Raw genomic sequence first — 23,925 nt, forward strand, 5'->3', positions numbered from 1 at the left:
CTCAGAATCTACTCTCCACATGAACACAGGGAAAGTTTGCATAAAAGCATGTCCTTGTATTACAAAATAACCACTTGGGTAATGCCTAGGGGCTATTTCTAACAGTTTGATGAAGTATCCCCCCATGCTATGAAGATGCCCCTCTGCGGGTCAAACTGCACGGACCAAAGTAGGGACTAAGCTGCAAAAAGAAATGACCTCGTAAGGTCGTGAAGCTCCTTTGTGCTCTTCCAGACGCCGGTGAAACCTTCAGAGATTGTCAGAACAAGGTCCAGGCTAGGGAACTGCTCGATGGCACAAGCGAAGGCAAGGCAGGCGTCGTAGATTGCGGTCACAACAAGTGGTTGCTGATGTTCTCATGCAGCTTTTGCTCGAATGCACCCGCCTCCTCGGAGGACAATAAGAACTAGTCGACATGACCAATTACAGTGTCACCGGGAGTGGGGCCGATTTAAATACCGATGACTCGAAGCAGTGCGTCAAAGATGGTGAATGCATGACTGAGGCGGTCATAGAAACGTGCATGCCACTGGTCATCCTCCCTCATCACTTGATCCAAGTGTCTCTTCACCGCCAACAGCTTCTCCCAACAAGCTGGTCGGGAAACAGGTCGCAGAACCATGCAGGAGTCAGCTGGTCGAAGTCGCACTTGGCTAGCCTGGGACTAAACATGGCTTAATGGTGGTAGGGCCAAAACACATCGAATATCACCTTGCAGTATCTCTCGCTCGACCACAAACCTAAGCTCACACTCAACCACTGCTTCCAGACTACGCTGGTCATCGGTGCTCTCAATAGGCATGGTCGAGGGCTCGGAGCAAGCAGGAGGGGTGGTCAATTCTTGGGCTCTATGACCATATCAGTGATACAAGCTCATCAGAGAAATCAAAAGCTTCATTCATACATAATTCAAGCCTAAAATATAGTTCAAGGTTTACTCTTCTTCTACGGCCTCCTCGATGGTCTCCACCTGGAACATTAACCCTACGAAATCCACCGACCCTTGGCACTCCATCTCCAGCCTCTCCATGGCTGTAGGACCAGTAGTCGTGACCCCTTCTCGGATGGTCTCAAGGTTAAAGAAGCTTACCACGTGGGTGGAAGGGTGAGTGTCGGTGTATCAGGAACCAGGGGTCCCTGAGTTCCGAGGCCAGGCCAGCCGTCCGCCATGTGTCACCATCCCGCGAGTTCCCTCCTGCGGAATGAGGAAAATCTAAGTTCCGGGAGAAGGTGCTCGGGGCCACAGTCTCTGGTCCCCGAGCACCCCAGTTTCCCGATGACCCACAGAGTCCAAGTACCGGGAAGAAAGTGCTCGGAGAGGTGCCCGCTCATCCCCGAGCACCCTAGTCCCCCGACGATCAGAAGGGCTAAGTTCCAGGAGAGAGTGCTCGGGGACCGCGCGCAGCAGTCCCCGAGCGCACGGTTCCCCGAGGGCCAGCGTGAGAATGCTCGGGAGCGAGTGCTCGGGGCTGCGCGTGGCAGCCCCCGGGCACTCGGTCCCCCGAAGGGTCTGTGCAAAAGTGCCACTAAGTTCCCCGGAGGATCATGCGCGAATGCTCGGGAGAGGGTCCTCGGGGAAGTAACCAGTACCCCCGAGCACCCGGTACCCCGAAGACAAAGATAGGCATTCCCGAGAGAGAGTGCTCAGGGAGGTGAACGGTACCCCCAAGCACTTGGTTCCCCGACGACCCAGAGAGGCCCCCAAGGGGCCCACAGATGAGGTGTCCGCCCGTCAGAGGTCCAAGGCCGCATTAAATGAGCGCGTGTGGCTTGACATATCCAACTGCTCCCGCCGCCCGTCAGAGGTCCAAGGCCGCTTTGGCAGAGGGGCGTGGGGCTATTAATTGCACGGGTCCCATCCCGTATCATCCGGTGTATCTCGGGATAACATTGTCCGGATCAAGGCGTTCCGCCTGCCGCCCTGCCATGGCAGAGGAACAAGATAGGGCGGGCACGCCGGGTGGCTCTGTGGCTGCCCGGTGGGCCCTCTCAAACGGCGCCCGTTGCCAGGGCGTCCACAGTGACAAGTGACCAGACGCGCGCCGCGTTTTTCGACCGCCCTAGTCACTTCTCCCAGAGGAAATGATGACGCCTTTCTCAGTCGTGGCGTCTTGGAACTTGTGCCCCTTCCTTCCCGTTCGGGGTATGTCGCGGCCAGCGAGTGCAAAAAGGGTCGGCGCACAGGAAGGAGGAAAAAAGAAGAAGAACAAGCCCAAGCAGTCGACCGGGCCACAACCAACGAAGAAGACGAACCCCACAACAAACCAAGCCAACGGACGAGGACATTGTGAGCTAGCCGGAGCAGAGCTCCCGCCGAGAAACAAGGAGCCTCAAGCTCTTGGTTAGACACAATATTCTTGTAACCAGCTACATCCTTGAGGGATCACCCTCAGGATAGTTATTGCATCCACACAGGAGTAGGGTATTACGCCCCCGTGCGGCCCAAACCTGTCAAAACTCCGGTGCCTTTACTTCCCTTTGCACTAGGTCGATCATTCCCCACCACCGGCCGTTGCATTTGCATCCACTTCCATTTATTTCTCCGATGAACTTATTCAGGATCATCCCCCCGGCCGAATCTCTAAAAAGGGGTCTCTCGGGATCCCTGCGACAGGAGTTAATCCTCCGACAGTGAGCATGAGCCTTGTCCTTGTGAGACCGCCTATGACTGGTGTCCCACGAGATCGTTTGGACTCCTTCGCGAAAGTAGAGCCCTCTGTTGCTCTCTTCCCCGCTGATACAGAGCCTTGGCCAATAGCAGTCTTGTCATCCCTGCCTTGATTGGAGCGGCTCTGGTTGGAGCAACTCTGGTCAGGGAGGACCTGGTCGGTACGGGCCTAGTTAGAGTGACTCTAGTCAAAGCGGGTCTGGTCAGTGCGGACCTGGTCAAAGCGAGTCAGGTCGGGGCAAGTTGGTCAACCCCCTACTGACCGGCATCGCACGCAGGACCTTCACCTGTGGTTGATATCTAGCTCCGGGCAGCTTGGTCATCACCGCGACCTGGTTGACTACTAACCAAGGCGATACTGGGCGATGGAGAGGTCAGGCGGGCACTGTAGATGATTTCCTAGATGACCCACATGACCTCATAAATCACCGAACGTAGGACGTCGACCTCGAGGAGACCCTGTAGCGACACAGACCATGAAATCCTCACCTAGGAGAAAGCTTGGAGGTAAAAGTTCCAAGAAAATTCTAAACGTACAGTTTGATCTGAGCCCTCTCCAATGAAGGGAGATCACACAACGGAAGAGCATCACGCAGAGGGCCACCCTTCCTTGTGATAGCCGCCATTAGGAATTTAACACGTGAATCGATGGCCTAGTAAGGGAGATCTGGGTAAGAAGGGAATACTTAAGATGCCGCATAGCTAAAACAAAACAGGCTCAGGATGTGGCTGCGGTATTACCAACAGATCTCTCCTGGGTGACATCATCACTCCCGGTGTACTTGTATGCCAAGTGTGCTCTCCTCCTCAAAGGGTACAACTGACGTTTGATGTAGTCACGGACAATGTCCTACCCCGACAACCCGACATTCGCAAGTCGCTTAACCTGTGCTACGAGAACTAGCAACTCTGAAGTTGCCACAGGAGAGCTCCCACAGTGCTCGGTGGTCTGCGTCGATCGGCTCATAATGTGAATATTTTCAAAGGAATCTTTTGTCGCAAAATAGAACCATTCCCCTTTCTAGCCTGACCACGATGACTTAAGACCCATCTCGAGGTAGGAGCCCACAATGCCGTCGAGGGGGCAAAATTTAAAGACCCCATTGGCTGGCCCGATCTGTAACCTAGCCGTGTAGAAGAACCTAAAGAGGTTGTGGCATGGTTTGACCCCAAATAATTTCTCACACAAATGAGCAAAGACACTCAGCATGATGATGGAATTGGGGTTGAGATGGAGGTGCATATATCATAGAAGGAAATGATAGTGCTAAAGTACTAGAAAAAGGAAGGAATGAGGCCGGCCAAGAAGGAGACATACATCACGATTTCACCCTCACGGGGAGCAGGGACGTCCTCCCCAGGGTGGTACCCCAAAGACAAGTGATGAGGGAGCTCATGGTTGTTGCGTATTTGCTTCATCCTCGCCGTATTACACTTGGACTTGGGAAAGTCTTGCTCTTTGCTCGTTTGTGGTGCCATTGGAATACGGCGGAGGGGGCAGCAGAAGCACGAACGGCGACCGAAATAAGGAGCTATGGGTGTGAAGTCGTGGAGGCTAGGAGAGATTGGAGAAAGGTCATGAGGAATCTTTGGCTTTTCAATTGATAGGGTCGACGCGATATCCCAACTATCACGGAGTCCATCCGTTTTGAAATTCGAAGGATCGCGTATAGGGAACCCGAAATTCTCTCAGGTCCAGTGGCAGTTAATGTTTCTCTCTCCCAGTTACATTCTTTCTCTCTCTCTCTCTCTATCTCTCTCTCCCTGGATGTTTAACCTCCCCTCAGTAAGCGGTTTCTTAAGCCAATCGCATGAGTAGGCAGCGTCGACGGCCACCCCCGGGGCTAAAACTTATGTTCACCTGGGGCCCAAGTGGTACAACCAGACTACAACCACGACCACGTGGCAAAACCACTCAGTCTCTTGCATCCCTAGGGGAGCTTAGGGGATATTGTTGATGTAAAGAATAGGGGGTCCCATGTCCAGTAGGCCTACACTAGCAAAGACACGCTGGCAGTAGATATTATCAAAACCTGACTCCAGCACGCACGTCAGGCAAGGCTTGTGCAACCTGTCCCCTGATCGCGAAAGGAAACCTCACAACCAGCCCTTGCTGGTTGTAGGTGTGAGGAACCATGCAACTAGTACTCTAATTAATCATTAAGTCAATCATTTAAACAATCATGACTATAATGATCAACCAGAATAACATTTCGGTAGTCCCGACATGTATTTCGGTAGTCTTTCCAACCGGTAACATCACAAAAAAAGCTTAAGAAAGAGCAAGTAATTAAATTATATTACAAACATTTAGAATATTATCATTTACAACAGTTTACTACGTAGCAAAAATGTAACATCTATGAACAACAACAACTAGGTGAAGCCATATACCTTTAGGCTCCACCCAAAAGCACGCTACTCGAGTAGACAACACTACTCTTGACCGCCGCTAGCATCGGCGGACATGAAGTAGCCAACAACTAACATTTCCTCGCATGCAAACCTGAAAGAGCAGCGTGAGTATGACAATACTCGCAAGACTTAATCCATATTGGGTGTATATAATAACCCGACTATAAGGATTATGCAATTAAGCTATTAGCAAGGAGTAGACCACATGGTTAAGTAAATTTATATGTGTAAGCAACCTTAACACCTAGGTGTGAGCACCTATATTAAGCCACAACTACCTTTCTACCCTGTAACCAACCACTTGCACATGAAAGAAAGTTGAATCATCTCATGTAAACAACTATCATCACCCATCATAACCAACATGCCATACCAAAACCCCAAAGTCGGAACTCTACGACCGATGCAGATGGACAGAAACTTGCTCGATAACCGAGAGCGTGACAATTCGAATTGATTTTACACCCTATAGCAGGTACTCCTAGACCCACACAACACGAGACCACCGCCCACATAGCTCGTCAGCTACGAGTGATGATTCACATACCCACCCTGAACCTTTGTCCCCATGCCCAAAGTATGTGCCGGCCACCGAGACCCCAGATGCACTATGATTTACCGACACTTCTCAGTGCCTCTACAAGCCCTTGCTCACACCCCTGGCAAATAGGTCAAATGAACGCGGCAACTTATGGTACTTGGCTTACCCGTCCCATATCCGAGTATTTGGTAAGTACGAAAAAGTGCTAAAGCCAATAACATCGACGATCGGTGCTTAACTGATGCAAGCGATTTATAGCATCCGGGCTCCTCTCCCGACCTACCCCTAGCACCGCCCATATATTGCCTCATCCTTGCATCTCATACCACGTAACATCATAATCATAATTAGTGTGAACATTAAGCAAGCCCTATGCTCGCGAACAACGGCCGTACTGTCGCTCGACTTCTACCGAGGACCTAAACATCGCTAAGCATTTCGATTAACCTTTGAAATTAGCATTAACAAAACCATACATAGGTTACAAGGATAAGGAATCATCGATAATTTAAGGTAAAGGCAATACATCAACATAGGTTCTACTCATATCACCCGATATCGACTCACTAATCATGAACATACCTAAGCAGTAATTGATCAATTTAGATTCCAATTGATTCAAATCAAAAGGGTGCAATATGCTTAGATGCTTGCCTTATTACTCCATGTGCTTCGCTCACGTTCAGAACTAGTTCAACATCGATCTCGAACACGAAGAACGGTGTCGCATTACTCTCTAAATAAAATACGAATGCGTCGAATAAATAATCAAACGATAAAAATGTGTGCATATGATGCATGCTTGAACAATAATAGAGCACCTTGTTGCAAAAATATTTGTAAAAGACCAACAAAAGATTAGGGTTTCAAAGTTTGAAACCCCGGACAAGTTAACCTAAGTACATACAACATTGAATGGCTGGCGGTCAGACCGACGGGGAAGTGACGGTCTAACTGGCAGCCAGCATAGAGCTTTGGCACCTGGCGGTCTGACCGAAGGTATGGTGGCGGTCAAACCGCCGCCCAACGGTCAAACCGACCCTAGCGGTGGTCAGACCACCAAACATTGCTGGGAGCACCTTTGCGGGGTCACCGGTGAGGATTCCGACGAAACCTTCGATGACGAAGGGCACCAAAGTACTCCATAAGACTCGGGGAACATTTTCTATGATTATTCGGATGACATGCACGGTCCAAACGGGAATACTCGGGACGACATGTACCCTGAGAATGAGATCTAGATCTAGGGTATACTTGGGTTTCTTGGTTCAAATCTAAACTACGGATGACTAGAGCTAGGAAACAACAGAAAGATGTCATGGCAAGATTCACCTCAGTGTAGAGGAACTTTCTGTTGGATTGGAATCCTCCAGGGGAGCTCCGATCCACCGATTGGACTCCTGGAGACGTTGAGAAAACTTGGGGAGGAAGAATGGGCCTCCGGCGAGCAATAAAAAAGGGGAAGACCTTGGGGAAGTCTTCAGGAAGCTCTGGGAAGGTTCCTCCGTCAATCTCCGGATGTCGAAGCCGTCGAGGTGATCTCTTCTTCTCTTTCTAGGGCTAGAGTGAGGGAGAGAGTGAGAGAGCAAAAGGAGAGAGTGCGATCGATCCCATTAATGGACGCTCTGTGTACTCTACGGGGAGCGGTTTGATGCTGAAAGTCTCATTCTTTTTCCTTTTTCTTATTCTTTTTTATTTTCTAATATCTATGGGGTTTTTCCTAATTAGCTTCTAAGCTGTTTTCACTCTTAAATACTCATGTGTACGTGGGGAGAATACGTGAAGGTTCAAAACGCATAACTTTTGAAACACACTTAAACTCAAATTGATAACGGTTAAGGGGGTATATATACTCTCCCCTAAACAAACTAACAATTACAATGATTTTTGTATTGACCCGGAGTATCCGGGTTCGCACAAACATAATGCAATTATGATTAGGCATGCCTAATTATAGAATTAACGTTTTGGGACGTGACATGTATAGTTAATTCTTTGCTAATCCAAAAATCATGAAACCAATTTTATTAGTCTTCTTACATGATCCTTATGTCTTTTAAAAATACATGAACTCATGAAATAGTTATTGTAACATGCATGATTGTGTAAATATGTTGTAAATAGATTAATTCATAACTAACTCATTACACCTCCAAAATTAGTGAAACCACTTTGATTAGTTTACTTATACTATGCTTTATGTAGTAAAAATAATTGTAGACATGACAATGTTAATTACAATATTTTTTCTTAACATGTTCACTTTATGTTTGTGAACTTTGTAAAAATTATGGAGAAATTAATAAAACTCTAAATAAAGTGAAAATAATTTTATAGATCCTATTAAGGTACACCCTACACAAAAAAAATTATATATTTGTTTGTTAATATTTTCCTTAACATGAACCATACTAAATGAGCTGCACGCTTTTTAAAGCACACTTTTTCTTTTTTTCCAAACTACCTCTCCATGGAATATGATGCAAATGGTATTATTTTTGATTTTTTTTCACATAAGGTCTTAGAATTGTCTCTAATATTTTTAGAAATTTTATAATTTTTATTTTTTGTATTTAAATTAAAAAATCAATCGAGCTCAGAATTCGGTGCGAACCGAATTGTCCGATTTTCGCGAATATCGACCGATTTTTGATGAATTTTTGAACCTTGTGCTGGACCAGGGGCTTCCTGAAGGAACTTCTGTGACACTTAGGCGTAGTGCGCGGGTGGGCTCGGCGCCTAGTGAGATCTAGAGTGTTTGCTTAGGCCCTGGTTTGCGTCTTCTGCGGTTCTGCCTAGTGTGAATTTTTTATTTTTATATTTCAAAAATAAAAAATTATAAAATAGGTATCCATTTAAAAAAATTAAAAAATATGCACATATCATCCTTTCAACGATGACAAATTAAAAATAAAAATACAATATTTTAATGCTCCCAATTCAAAACACTGTCAAAATAGTCATGAATTTTTTAAGAGCTACATTATAGTATACTTTGCATCATATATTTTTCACAGTAACCTATTTTTGCAAAAAAAATCAAACAGACGTCTACTTTTATATTTTTTGATTTTTGAAATATAAACATAAAAAAACCCTGGGTGCTGAACGGCTGATGGGCCGAGCCCCACGCGCGAGTTGGAGCCCATTGTTTATTTTTGTGGCAACAGTTTGTCCAATGCCTTGTGAAAAACTCGGTCTTGGTGTCTGAATGTTTCCCTGCTCGGTGATCGCTGGTGAGGTCTCGTGCGAACTACAATTTTTTCTTGATGCTTTAACAGGAGTACAGGACGAGTGTGGAGGTGAGGCTTGATTTTTTAAAGATTAAGGAAACGAGTTTCGGTTTTTTTCATCGTTCAATGCATACCGTCCATTTTGATTATTACAAGTTACAAATGATAGAACTAAAGGATAAAGATTATAAAACATTGAGAGCTCATTCGAAAAAACTGACAGTGAAACTTGACTATCTTTATTGGTTCATCAAGGGCTGACATTAAGAGCCCATTCGAAAAGAACTGATAGTGAAACTTGATTATTTCTTTTGGTTCATTAAGGACTAACACTAAGAACATATTCGAAAAGAATCGGCAATGAAACTTGACTATCTCTGTTAGTTCGTCAAGGACCGGTACTAAGAGCCTATTTGAAAAGAACCAGCAGTGAAACTTGGACTATCTCTTTCGATTCATCAAGGACCGACACTAAGAGCTCATTCGACTAACACTGTCGGCTTTAGCCACGAACCGGTAGTGATAGTTCGTGAAATATCACTATCGTATCGTGTTACGAACCGACAGTGATAATGAATGACAATTTATCTTAAAAAAATCATAATTTTTTCATACGAAGTCGAATGAGGACAAACTTTATATCAAAATTGTAATCCTCAAAAAGATATACAACTTTATAAAAAAAACTTTTAAATTTAAGGTATTTTAAATGAACCAATAATAGATTACACTAAAGTCGAGCGGGCTGGTTGAGTGGCTGTCGTACCTGGTCGGTAGGCGTGTTCGGCGTGGTCGGCCTGGTCGGGAGGTTTATCTTAAAAAATTCATAATTTTTTCATACAAAGTCGAATGGGGATAAACTTTATATGAGAATTGTATCCCTCAATGAGTTATACAACTTTGTAGTTAAAATCTTTTTCATTTGAAGTCATTTAGATATCCAAATAATTGTTTTGACCTTCCAGGCTGAAGATATCGATAGGATTGTATATGCTATTGCTATCACTAGTACTTCTGTAGTGAGATGGTAAGTGGACTGGATAAAAAAACTCAAGGCTCACGAGCTAGCTCGGGCTCGTGGAGGCTTGGCTCGGCTTAGCTCAGCTCGTTATTCAAACGAGTTGAGCCTATGCCACCTTGCTGGCTCGTTTTTGAATCGAGCCGAGCCGAGCTAGCTCGTGAGCAACTCACAAGCCAAACGAGCATGTGTCCGTCTTCTAAGTACATCAGTCTCTCATCTCCCTCCCTCGTCCCTACTCCCCACTCCCCACTCCCCATCCCCAATAGCCCAACGGGAGAGATGGCATCAGAGGACGTGGTGGGGAAGAGTAGGGCGACACGACAGTGACCACCATCGTCAACCTGGTGGAGGAGGCCAAGCTCGCGCATGAGGGGGTCAAGCCACCAGGTCCTCAACATTTGCAATTCACTCGTCGTTGACGGCGTCGCCAATGGTGTGAGTTCAATATCCGCTCGAATTCTTTTCCTTATCCACCACCTTATCATCGTCTTGGGGTTGGATTTGCCTTTATGTGTAACAATCAGTGTGTATGGGTGGCTACTGGATTGCACTCAATTTTGTTGGGTCGTCACCGCTCACATTGTGAGGCCGATGTTGCCCACGCCATGGAGGCCGCCACCACCCACCCCGTGCAGGCCGCCGTCGCTCATGTGGTCCTGCGTTGTGAGGCTGCTGCCGCCACAGCAGTGTTGGCAAGCTTGCAAGCCCTCACGAGCTGTCTCGAGCCAGCAAACGAGCCGAGCCAAGCCAGAATTTTAGCTTGGTTTGCAAACTGAGCTGAGCCAACATTCCACCAAACTTTCAGGAGCCGGCGGCTCGGCTCGTTTCTAGCCCTAATGGTAAGGATGTATCGCGTGAGCTGAGAGGTCCCAGGTTCGAGTGCCACGAACCGTACACGTGTGTATTTCACGTGAAATATCGCGTGACTTGTGACTTGCAACTGTGCGGGGGTGCCTGGTCGGTAATTTTTTTTTCATTTTTTAATATCATTTCAAGTGGATTTTCTAGAAAATGACAACACTGCCTGCTGAAGCCACTAACTGACAATGATAGTCAGGGACTATAACTATCTATTGCCCACTATCGGCTTCAAAACTAGCAGGGAAGCCCTTTTTTTTAGTAATGGTAAACAATTACAGGGGCTATAACAAAAATAATACATATAGTACTATTAAAATGGGCTATTTACTGGGACCCAATAGGCCTAAATGAAAATAGCCAACCCAATGTGTTAAATTTAGACGAAAATGAGTCTGGCTAAAACCCTTCTAGTATTTTGGCCCAAAACAATAGCAGATTTTTTCTCTTTCACGCACGGGCTAAGAAAACATGGGTCATAGCCCAAGCGGCCTTTTGACCTTTCGGCCTAGACGGACTCCCCCTAACCCTACCTAGGATTTAAAGGAAGAAGGTGCCAGTTAGGGTTTCCGCTCGCCCTCTCCCCACTGTGTGCCACTGAATTGAATGATGTTTGTCAGTGGCCGCGGCCGGATGTCGTGCATGGTAGCCACGTCTGTTGGGACGGAGGCTTCGCTGCCGTGGTGAGCAGCTCCGATGCGAGCGTGTCACCGCGCCGCAATGGGGGTTGCCGTAGGAGAGCCACCGATCGCCAGTCATCGTTAGGTAATGCCATGGATGTGCGGTGCTGAAGTGGGCACGTCGACCCACCGCTTTGAGCACCACCGTCGAAGATGGGGCATCGACCACTACGGCATCGTTGTGGGCAACTGTGGCCGCCGTAGGGGGTGTCACGCCGTGCTGGGAAGCTACTTGGTGGTCGGTAGTGATCGACGAAGATGCGTGGAGGCACATGGTAGCCGGAGGTGGTGCGCATGCGTGGTGGCCGACAGTGGAGCGTGCGGAGGCACGTAACGATCGGCGAAGAAGCGCACAGAGGCACAATGTGGCTGATGAGATGGTAGGCATTGTAGGATGTGCCATGGTAGCCGCCTCATAGGAGGAGGCAGTTGCATTAGCATCAGTGAAGGGGACCACCAGCTGCACGAGTGGTCCCTTCCCCTTTGGATCCGACAGAAGGGGATCAAGCCAGCGGCATGGGTGCCATGAATACAAGAGCCAGAGGTCATCCCTTTGTTTGGATTGGTGTGATGCTGCCCCTGCATGAAGGAGAGGGGCGCTGATGGTTCCCAAGAGATGGACACGATCATCACCGCGCTAGTGGATAGCACCATGCCCGAAGGGCTAGGAGCTGGGATGGCTATTGTGCCACTGCGATGGAGATACACCTTGCTGTCATGATGAGGTCGACATCGTACATGGCGAAGTCATGGTGTTGGAAGAAGACGGAGGATGATGTCCTCTAGAGTTGTCTTCCCCTCTGTTGATTTCTACCTTGTATTCTATGGATCGGTGATGCCATCATGCTCACCTTGATTGGATGTTATGTTGACCTATGTTTGTGATGGCCGAACTCAGTAGTGAAAGAACTAGCGTGTTTGATAATATATTGAGGGTAGAAGTAGAGAGATAAAGAGAAGAACAATAAATGATTGCTTGTATTATTGATGAACAGTACTTTATAATATATAGTATATGAACGATCATGTTTATGATAGTTGAATTAGTAATTGCTAATTAGTTATTTTTTTAATTGATTACCTAACTACTGCTAAAAGGTATCTATTCGTAACACGACCCATGTGCCCCCAACGCGAGCACGCGATAGGCCACAGGGTGGCAGGTGGCAGGAGGAGTATGCACGCGGGCGCTGATGGATTCGTCAAATCGTGGGGATTGAGCCGGTGTGTGGTGAGGCCGCTTTGCCGTGGTGCATCCATGTGAAGTCCATGGGCATGGGTCGCGCGCAGAGATTCGTAGGTCTCTCGCAGCAATTATCATGTGGGCCTCCCTTGCTTAGGCCAGCTCTAGCAGCGCCCGCAAAAGCAAGCCGCAACACTGTGCTGACACATTTGCCAATCGGTGCATGCTGCAAACGCCTCTAGTGGAAGCGGTTTCAACCGCTATAGGGATGCAGATGGAGCCAACCCAACGCTGGTGATCGGCAAATTTACGGCATCCTCTCTCCTTCTCTCAATACTATTCATAGAGTATGATTGCGGGTTCGAATAAAGAATGAGAGTAATGAAAAGTAGAAAATATGATAATTGTCGGAGATAGAAAAATTTAGAAACATTGTAATAATATTAGGTAATGTTATAATAGTATTTTAGAAGATAAATTTTTAAAATATCTATTAGAGATGCCTGCATCTTAAATCAAGCAAGTACATTCAGACTTCATTCACCCGAGTTGAAGAGTCATGCATGCATTCCTTCAGAGGAAAAAAAAAGGCTCATGCATGCGTGTGTGCGGAAGTATATTCGTGTACGTACGCATATGCAGGACCAACATCTAGATACTGTGTATCAATGGGCATTTGCAATTGCAAATAGATCGGCTTCTCGAATGAGGCTAAAGTCAGCGAAAGAGGCATCTTTCTTCCATCCACACACCCACGGACTGATCGTGCACCTCTTCAATAGTATAATCCTGCTGCCACACGCCCGATACAATCATTTCAGCGACCGCGTGTCCGCGTCTGCCATATCTGAGGACCTATCTAGCTGATCAGGTTGCACTTGCACCTATATATTTTACTATCACGACACTCTGCAAGCAGCCATGTCTTCTCAATCTGATCCCTGGAGGAAACCAAGCTCGAATTGATGGTGGTTTGTTTGGAAGCCCGTGTTCGTTTTCGGTCAGTGCAGCAGGTGCCCCTGTTCCACAATCATTAGCGTGCATGAATAAATGGCGTGCCGGCGTGCCGCTCTCCTTGGCCTGTCCGGTGTCGGCCAGCACAGCGCGTCACGTAGGTACGTACGATCTAATTACACGCATGCGGCCAACCGGATCACCTGCGTGCGTGCGTACGTACGTACTGGGCGTCGTCCCTCCTGCTCCGTCTGCATGCATTTCAGCCATGCATGCATGCTTTTCTTCGTGTTCGTTGTCAGTGGTTAACGGGTACAATAGTTCCTCTGTTTTTCTTATTAGGATTTGAAAAGGCCGAACTTTATAAATTCTGATTAATAATTAGTAAAATTGTGTGCATGTTCAGTATGTAAAAAATTGTATCAATAGTGTTTTCAGATAGTATGTAAAAAATTGTAGCAAGTGATAATATATTATAAAAAAATAATAGTTAAAATATACTTTCAAAGATTTTTTTCTATTTTTATTACGTTGTATAAAAAGAAACGGAGGAGTACTAGCATTCTCAGAAACAAAAAGTGTAGCTTTATTTAATGGCCTACATGCATGAGCGCATACATCAAAGGATGGATCGATCACATTTGCACAGTCGCGTATCAGGTTGCACATGATCGAGTACATGACTCTCTTCCATCATGTCCTCTCATGCATCCATCAAAAGCTGAAGAGACGAAGCAAACTGCGGATGCACTCTTCATTCGCTCTTGCAACGCTCTCTCGATCGCTTCTGAACCATGCAACTTAAACTGTGAAGTGTGCGCCATGACCAGCTTAAATTAATTCTCTGTGATTCAGAGTGAGCTGAAGCAGTCGATGTGGTCGCCGGAGGAGGCGTCGTCACTGCAGGGCGAGTGCGTGTGGCGGCCCTCGTACGTGGTGATCACCATGCGGCAGTCCGTCGACAGCCGCTCCACCCGCTTCTTCACGCGGCAGTTGCTGTGGGTGCACCGGAAGTAGCTCCTGCATGCATGCTCGCGCACAAGCAGGCGTTAATGGTCAGCTACAACTAGACTGAATTTTTCAGACCCAGACTTGCACTATTGTTGTCACCTGCAACTCCTGTTTCGTACAACGTTACATTGCAGTTTTGCAGCTAGGCTTGCATCAGTTTAACTTTTTCGACAAAGCTAATTAATCAATGCTAAATCTCTTGTGTATTCGTTCTAAAAGAATCTCTAACGCAGGGAAAACTCTATCGGCCGGTGACCGCTGGTGGCCACACTTACCCCAAAGGGCTGGGCCCATATTTCAGCCTGTTTTCGCAAACTTACTGAATTTAATGTACATTTTCATCTCCATTTCATGTATACTTCATATCTAGTTCATATAAAATATTTTTCACAAAAATAATCAAAATTCAATTATTTTTGGGCAAGATTCTCCGATTAATATGGTACTTAATGTGTACTAGCGAGGCGGTGCATTCTTTCAATTAATTAATATTTCCATATTCTAACCAGGATATATATGATTTTATTCATTGTAGGAGTATTTAACTTCTAGGCATATTTGATCATTAATTAATTGGGTTACTACAGATGTCTCCTTCTTCAACTCGTCTTCTCTGATTTGTTTTTTTTAAAAAAAATCTTCTCTGCTGCTGCTTGGGACTAATAATCATATAATATCTTCGAATGTGAGATCTTCTATACAAACATCTACTTAGTTTACTTGTGGATGAAGTGTTTGTTATGGTTAAGCTAGCATTATATAATGACCAAATTAAACATGTACAGTAAAAATATACTTAAAGCTATACGTGTTAAAGTGTAATATTCCTACATGATTTTTTGGGATTAGTTAAGCTTTTATTCTGACCATGTACATTTGCAGGAAACAAAAGGATTTACTGGGACTGACTAAGTCTATACAAACATCTACTTAGTCTCTATTCAGAGAGGCCCAAATGAATGGAGTGTCAATTCTACTGCTCTAGCTAAGTAGTACTAGTACGTTTGATGAAATCCAAGCTTCGCAGTCCAGTACTTTATGGGCACTAGCTAGCATGTGTGTGCATCTGATCTCTGAAGAAACACCAAGATCTGAGCCATTGCATGTGTGCTGTGTGCACTTCATGCGTCCTTTTTGCTATAGTCCATAGACCATGGAACACTAGGATATGAGAGACTGAACTTGTGATCGACTGTCTATATATCCACCTCTCATGTACGGTTCACAACTAACTCAAGCTAGCTAGCTAGCACTCAGATGTAATGCCACCAATCTTTTAACCTTTCCCACTCTTTCATTTTCTTCTTCATCGATATAATGTATGCTTGTAATAATAGTACTCCTTACTTAATTTGTTCTATACTCAGTTAAAAATCTGATACTACACATCAGTTCCAGGGGAGAAAAAAAAAACTGAAAGAACAGAAGCAATTAAGAAATATTGGTTGATTAAGTTTGTTTGGATAAATGTATTTAAATTAGAAATTAATTATCTAACCTTTCAATAAATTCAGTTTAGAGATCATTGGTCCTATATATAGTATGAACGTTCAAAAAAGAAACGAAAAATATTACTCGAACAGTCTAACTCTATCATCAATTGATATGCATGCTGATCTCTAGTTCTATTTTGAGTGTTTCATATGTGCCAGAGACTAGCTTATAGATGCATAAATTGAAATCAATTGCAAAACCAAGCTAGCACACACAGCTTCAAACAAATTGGTTAACATATTGTCTAGGTAAGTTTAATTTACTGGATCTACTGTTAATCAATCGCAGCAACTAGCTAGAATTAACCCACTTCTATCATCAAGAATCTTTAAAAAAGGCAAGGTATTGCTTAGATCCCTACCAAATAAAATTAATCATCTAAGATTACTTGTTAGTTTGCTAGCTTCTAGTTAGCACTACATATTCATAACAAAAAATGCACGGCGTATACGAAGCTGCAAGTACCTCGGCTGTGTATTTGGAGCCTGGACAACTTGTACGCAAAATTTAAGAGATATGTCACGGTGCAGATTGCGTATACCAAGCTGCATATACCTCGGATGGACGCTGTTCTTCACAACCTTCTGCCCGTACTTCCTCCATTTGTAGCCATCATCCAGCACATCCACGTCGCTCCTGGTCTGGAAGCAGAACCTCGGCTCCCTCATCTTCCTTCTCACCTTCATCTTCCCTCTCTCCACTACCGCCGCCATCGTAGCCGAGCCCTTCCACCTAAACACTCACACACACCACATGCACAACATCAAAACCCTAAAACATAGCCAAAGATCTCAGAAACATCACAAGAGAGGGGGCATATACCATGTGCTAGAGCCATTACAAATAATACTCTCATTGCAACCTTTGGTCACCGAGGTGCACACCTGTGGAAGAAAGAAATTAAAATCCCACATAACAAGAAAGAGCACCGATATGTACACGAGCTTCCCAAGTGTACATGGCCACAGAACCATAAAGTTCACCTCACCTCCTCAGCGCCAATACTGGGCATCAAACCGGCCGTTGGCTTCCCGCTGCAGACGGCCGTGGAGACACCGGAACAGCCGAACGGCAGTGCCGGCAGCGGGTATAGCCCGCAGTGGTCGGAGGCGATCATCACCCCATGGTTCCCGGCTTCCACCTGATCAAATGGCATCTGGAGAAGCTTTGGTTGGCTCGGTAGTTGAAGTGGGAGAGGAAGAGGGAAGACGTAGTGATCCGGCACAGGGAAGCTAGGAAGGCAAGTCCCCAACTGTCCTCCCTCCATATATGCCTGCATATGTGCGATCTATCAAAGTGGTTCTTGGGGCTGAAAATTCTAAGATCAGTCTCTCCTTTCGGTGTCAATCGTGATAAGGTTGATGATGCTTTCAGGCTGAGTGCTGGTGGTGGCCTATGGCGCCTCTCTAGACTGCTGGAGTAGTAGGACACTACGGGGTATATGGAACTATGGACACTGGAGTCTAGGCAGCCCTTTAAAGGGCCTTTAGCTCGAATTGTGCCGTGTGTACAGTACTTGCTTCAGTACTAGCTGTTGCCATGTCCCAGCTAGCTAGTGCTCGCTAATTCAGCCGCTTTCATACGATGTCAGAGATTGATGGATCTGCCTTTTTCTAGCCGATCGATCTCAGATGGCTTCGATTTTAAAGGCAGCCAATTAATCACGTTTTCTCAGAAGCACGGCGAAAATCCACTGTCGTCGCGTTAACTGGGCCGTGTGTGTTTCCCTTGATCAGTCATTGCTTATGCTTCTATTTCAGCTTTCCGAGCTAATTGCGGCTTCAGTGGTGTTGTTTCAACGGCAGCGGAGCTTTTTCAGGCTGGGCATGTATTTTTGCAGCGATTGTTCGGCGTACAGGAGAGCACTGATGGTACCTTTTGTCCCCTGCGATCGATTGCGCAATCGACCCATCTACATGTCCTTTTAGGATGCTCTCCGAGCACTCATTCACTCTTTTTCAGTATTTCTGTAACGCGCACATTTGAATCCGGTCTTTCCTTGAATCATCACCGTCTTGGGTACGTGTTCCGAGTAGGATGGGTCAGGGTAGGTTATGCTTTTCCACCTACCCTCCAAAAATTTTGACCGCCCATGTCACCCTATTGCTTAGTAAGGAAAATATCTAGTGGTACTCGCCCTATTACTTCATAAGGAAAATATCTAGTCGTACCCACTGATTCATGCATCAATATTTTTCTAAAGATCCATATAGCAACATTTCACCCATCCGATGCAATACAACTGTCTCAACATAAGCCTCCCACCCCGTCCCTAACCCCTCTCTCGTTATATACGGTTGTCTCTAGCACATTCCGCTCCCTAATGCACCCCCTCCAACCCCGACCTCATATTGTACTGGTCAATATGCTAATGTCACTCTCCAGCGCTAAAGTTGCCGCCAAGGCGCCAACCATGTTGCTTACCTAGTCGTACACACTGTTTCATACATCACTGTTTTTCAAAGATCCATATAGCAACATTTCAACAACTGCCTCAACCCTAGCCTCCACCTATCCCTAACCCCTATTTCATTATATATATGTTTGTCTCTAGCACATTTCACTCCTTAATACCTCCCCTAGTGACAAATCTTCAGGGGGCGGGAGGGGCTTAGGCCCCCAGCCGGCTACCACTCCCTTGTAGCCCTCCCTTCATTTTTTACAAGAGAGGAAGAGGGAGATGAGATGGAGGAGGAAGAGGAAGAAGAAGATCAACCCCCTCCATGACTTTGCTACGTCCGCCACTGGCCTCCCCCCCCCCCCCCAACTCCAGCCTCCCATTGCAGCAGTCGATATGCTGACGTCACTCTCCACACATGCACTAAAGTTGCAGCCAAGGTGCCAACCATGCTGCCCACCTACTCTTGTCCATCTCTCAGCCTCCGGCTACCACCACTGATGCTATTGACCACCTTCCATTGCAAACTTGTTGTATGGATACATCCTGCTACCCCGTCTCTGCCCTTGTCTTCGCACCACCATAATACCCTCTGGTTAACCCTGAACCCTAGCCAATGCACCTTTTCCTAACCCTTTCCCTAATCTTGTTGGAGAATAAGATGACACCAATGCCCTAACCTTGTTGAAGAATAAGATGACAACAATGCCCTAACCTTGCTAGAGAATAAGGCTTTGTTTGATATTGCTCCAGCTCTAAGAATTCTTAGAGCTGGGTATTCCTAGCTTAGAAATTCGTGAAGTTAGAGCTATAGGTACACCGAGGGTATTTGAATGAGTTATTTTATTTTCATTTTAATCCAAAAATAGAAACTCAAATCACTTTATCTTAATTTATAGACGTAAGATCTGATGTAAAACTGGGAGTTAGAGTTCTACCAAATTTGATTTAAGATGGCACCAATACAGGAGCACACATCCGGGGTGGAACCAACAATAGGGTGCTGCGGTTCTACCGAGTCCGAGAGGACTAGCACGTTCTAGTTCAAAATGCTGAAAAAGGGCAAAAGGATATTGAACACGCATGTATAAGCTATTGTACGTTATTAATATGCAAGATATAGGATTGAGAATCAGAAATCTATTGCGGAAGTGGGGCTGCAAAAGATGTTGGCAAACCGAACACATTGCTGCTGGTGCTGGCACGCACATTGATGTTTCCAGATTGAGCCACGGTTTGCAGCAGGCAGGGGGGCAAATTCTTATCATTGCGAGCTTCTGCAAAAGCCTCTTCTCCAGGTCCCCTCTGGGATGCTGTTCCCCCCAATAATGTGCACAGCAAATATACCATTGATTAACCTCCAATTCAAACCCTTGACCTTCCTTATGATAACCGCACAACTAGTCACACTTACGTACGTAGTATAAATCATCATCAACTGCATGTTACGTATATGTAACATCATGATGAAGTGCCTGTCTGTGTATATATACGTCCAAAAAAACTGGTCCATGAAGCAGCAGAGGTTGAGAGGTATAGCACGCATATGACCTAACTAGCGCCAGTGTACTATATATACTGCTGTACTTGCACAGAATCCCCAAGAACTCGCATGGTGTGTCCTAGAAAGTGTGAGGCACAAAGAGTTCGTAGCCGTGAACAGGTACAGGATGCATCATGCCTGCTGCCTCGCATTTAGGCCAAGGAATCAGCGGCGGCAGCGGCAAGAAAAGAATAGATACCCTAAAGTGGCGGTGGTGCATGCGGTAGCTAGCACTGTGCACGTACGTCGAGACGGCTGAGAGCGATGATAGCATACATACGTGCATGGAGAAGGAGCAAAAACACTAGGTGACAACGAGATGAGAAATACGCACGTACGAACGGTAGATGGCGCACGTATTACAGTGATGTGTCTTGTGTGGCTAGCTAGCTGTGTGCATATACCACTGATCCTTCTCTCCTTTCACTCGCTTTTGCATGTCCTCGTAGTTGTTGCTTTCAGTGTCATTTGCATCTTGCAAGTAGCAAAGCTCCCTTTCGTGAAATAAAACAGTTAGCGCAATATCAGTATCGATTCGATAGTAATGGGTATTGAAGATGTATTAGTGTCGGTTTTTAAATTTTCACGCATAAACAACAGCTGAGGAGATAAGAATCTAGTATCAGTGCTAATTCTAGCCACAAACCGATACTAATAATTAGTATCAGTGCCGGTTCTATTTACGAACCACCACTAATAATTGTTACTGTCGTAACTCATCTTAAAAAAATTCATAACTTTTTCACACAAAGTCGGATGGAAAAACTTTATATGAAAATTATAGCTCTCGATGAGATCTACAATTTTGTAGTTAAATTTTTTTTAATTTGAGGTAATTTAAATACCCAAATAATTATAATAAAGTTGCAGCAGTGGTCGATGATAGCTCACATTAAAAAATTCATAATTTTTTCACACGAAATCGGATGGGGAAAAACTTTATATGAAAATTGTAGCTCTCGACGAGATCTATAACTTTGTAGTTGATCACTTTTTTATTTGAGGTCATTTAGATATCCAAATATCTATTTAAACGTTCGGTCAGAAGATATCAAAATGATTTATTTTGCTACTATACTCACGAACGGACGATAGCTGAGATGGTTAGAGGGTTTATGCGTGCGCACATGAGATCTTGAGTTCGAGTCTTGGTTACCACATACAAGCGAATATCATGTGAGTTTGCGAATATTAAGCGCGGTCGGGTGGGCAGCATCTGGTCGCGAAAAAAAATTGAAACTTTTTTCGATCCGAAAAACATTATATGAAGACCGACTATCAGTGTCGGTTGGCAGCACTGATAGTGATTTTCAGTGCTGATTCCTTACCTGGTATCGATAGTTAATGACTATTAGTGCTAAGTAATCAGTGTCGGTTTAAAACTCATCACTAATAATAATTTTAAACCGGTGCTGATAAGATATTTTAGTGTAGTGTATATGACCTTATTCAGGTACCTAGGCTACCATCCTATTGCGCGATACTATTCGCTGCATCTAGTAAAGGGCACGAAGGAGGCAGGGTATGGCTTGTTCCCTCTGTACGTTGATGCGTATGTTGCCCATACCCAGTGATCATCACCTTTTTATTTCGTACTCTCACTAAAAAAAATATTTAATAAAACACTTGAGATGTTTTTTATTGACGGATCATATGACAAACCGCTTAAACAAGTTTTAGAGGCGAATAACACAAGAAGCCGCATGTGTAAATGTCATTTCTACAGATAATTTCTTATGTGAACCGTATATGTCAATCATCTCATTTTAAAAGATGTTAAGAAACTGCATCTATAAATGACTGATTTCTTACGTGAACTGTTTATGGTAATGGTACGATTACCATGGACAGTTCATATAAGTATCTGCATGTGATAATTATCATTTTCAGAGACGGTTTACATAAGTAACTGTCTTTAAAAATGGATAAGAGATTATCTTAAAAATTACATAATTTTTTCATATGAATTCAGATGGTGACAAACTTTATATGAAAATTATAGCACTTGATAGAATCTATAACTTTGTATTTAAAAACTTTTTTATTTGAAGTTACTTAGGTATCCAAATAATCAATTAAAGTTCTACATATAAGTTTCTCATGCTATTGTTAACACAAATTTTATTAATACAAGTAAACAAAAGAACAAGGAGAAAAAAATTAATATTATCAACTCCAATATCTCCAAGAAGACCAACAAGAAGAAGATAAAAGACCTCCACTATCAACAACAAGACTTGACTTAACAATAGCATATGCATTCCTTTTGATCAATATCTTATGTCTAAAATTTCAAACCACTATTCTGATATCTAAATGAATTTAAATAAAAAAATATCAACTACAAAATTATAGATCTCATCGAGTGCTATAATTTTTATATAAAGGTTATCCCCACCCGAGTTACTATAGAAAAAAAATATGAATTTTTTAAGATAAATTATCATCTATTTTTAGAGTTGATTTCTTATGTGAACCGTCTCTAAAAATAATCTTGTATTTTCACAAGAAATTCCTTATATGAACCACATGTGGTATTAGATGATAGTATATTTTTAAAAATTCATAACTTTTTCATGCAAACTCGAATGAGGATAACTTTATATGAAAATTGTAGCCCTCGACAAGATCTATAACTTTGTAGTTTAAAATTTTTTTCATTTGAAATCATTTAGATGTCCAAATAATCATTTGAAGCTTTAGATATAAGATATAAAAAAGAATGCATATACTATTATGATCAGTAGTAGTTATATGGTGGGATGGTGAGGAAAGTTCGTGCGAGCTTAGAGGTTTCGAGTTCGAGTGCTATGAATCGAATGCGCGTGAAAAACGTGTGACCTGTGATTTGGGACTTGTGATGTCACCGCCGCGAGGTGCCTGGTCAGTCAAAAAATACTTCACTTTTTTTTGCTAAAAAATATCAATTCGGGGACCGATTATCACAAATAGCTTTTTAAGTGAACTGACTATAATAATAGATTTCCATAGGTAATCTCTTTTACACCTATAAAATTTTTATAGGTCTTTGATCACAGTGAATACACTAAACACCTGTGACAACAGATTACCACCTACTTCTAAAAATAGTTTTTTAAGTAATGTCTTCTTCTTACCTCAAGGAATCATTGGACATGCGGACACATATATTTAGTCTCTCATTTGTCTTTGAGCTCTACAAAAAATTAGAGTTTATTTGAATTTAGGAAGTCAAAAGAGTATAATAGTCACAAATTAGCTTTTTAGACCTTCACTCTTGTGGTACAAGCTGTAGGCTCCGTTTGAATAGACTGTGATTTTGGAGCTTCTAGCTCGCTGAAGAAGCGGATATGGCTATTAAATTTTAGTTGTTGGTTTTTATAATAAATTTTTAACTTCTCAATATATCAAAAGGCAGAAAAACTCATCTCAACTTGTTTATCAGCTTTTAATTTATTTCAGCAACTACCACTTCCTCGATCAGCTAAAAGTCACAAAAACAACGCCAGAAACTAATCGCTTAGATAGTTTATGAGTTTTTTTAAGAACAATCCGCTTTCAAGCCTATCTAAACGGAACAGTATAGTCACAAACTAGTTGGTAGCGCAATATGGGCAAGGCTTCTCAAATTTTTCCTGTAGAAGGAAGGGGAAAAAAAAGCAATACGCGTGAAGCATGGATTCGAACAGGAACCTGACGTTAGCACGTGAAGCTGCTTACCACCAGACCACAATTCAAAATCTTAGTGTAATAAATTTTTTGAAATACTAAACAAAACCGTGCATTACCTTATAACGGGTTATTACAAATAGATTTTAAATCCTACTGTATACGGTTTTTAGTTCTATCTCTATAAAAGTATATATGATATCAAATTTATTATAGATAATTACAACCCTATCTGTAAAAAAAAATACAAATAAACAAAAAAAAATTTAAACCGTCTG

The 23,925-nt window shown here is 43.9% G+C and overlaps 1 protein-coding gene across 1 annotated transcript; it reads right to left on the bottom strand.

The window, feature by feature from the left end:
- Positions 1 to 14,115: 14,115 nt before the first annotated feature.
- Positions 14,116 to 17,491, bottom strand: LOC133919432 (probable WRKY transcription factor 57). Its single transcript, XM_062363817.1, has 4 exons — positions 17,047 to 17,491; positions 16,881 to 16,942; positions 16,614 to 16,790; positions 14,116 to 14,573 (listed from the first exon to the last, which is right to left on the bottom strand). Exons 1-4 carry the CDS (start codon positions 17,335 to 17,337, stop codon positions 14,405 to 14,407), a joined length of 699 nt encoding a protein of 232 aa, XP_062219801.1. The 5' UTR covers positions 17,338 to 17,491; the 3' UTR covers positions 14,116 to 14,404.
- Between the last annotated feature and the right edge of the window lie 6,434 nt (positions 17,492 to 23,925).

Source organism: Phragmites australis, chromosome 5 (assembly GCF_958298935.1).
Source record: "Phragmites australis chromosome 5, lpPhrAust1.1, whole genome shotgun sequence".
NCBI lineage: Eukaryota > Viridiplantae > Streptophyta > Magnoliopsida > Poales > Poaceae > Phragmites > Phragmites australis.

Coding starts and splice junctions, on each gene's coding strand:
- LOC133919432 (XM_062363817.1), bottom strand. CDS start 17,337: ATGCAGGCATATATGGAGGGAGGACAGTTGGGGACTTGCCTTCCTAGC. Junction 16,791..16,880: donor TGTAATGGCTCTAGCACATG/GTATATGCCCCC, acceptor GTGAGTGTTTAG/GTGGAAGGGCTCGGCTACGA. Junction 14,574..16,613: donor AAGAACAGCGTCCATCCGAG/GTATATGCAGCT, acceptor GCATGCATGCAG/GAGCTACTTCCGGTGCACCC.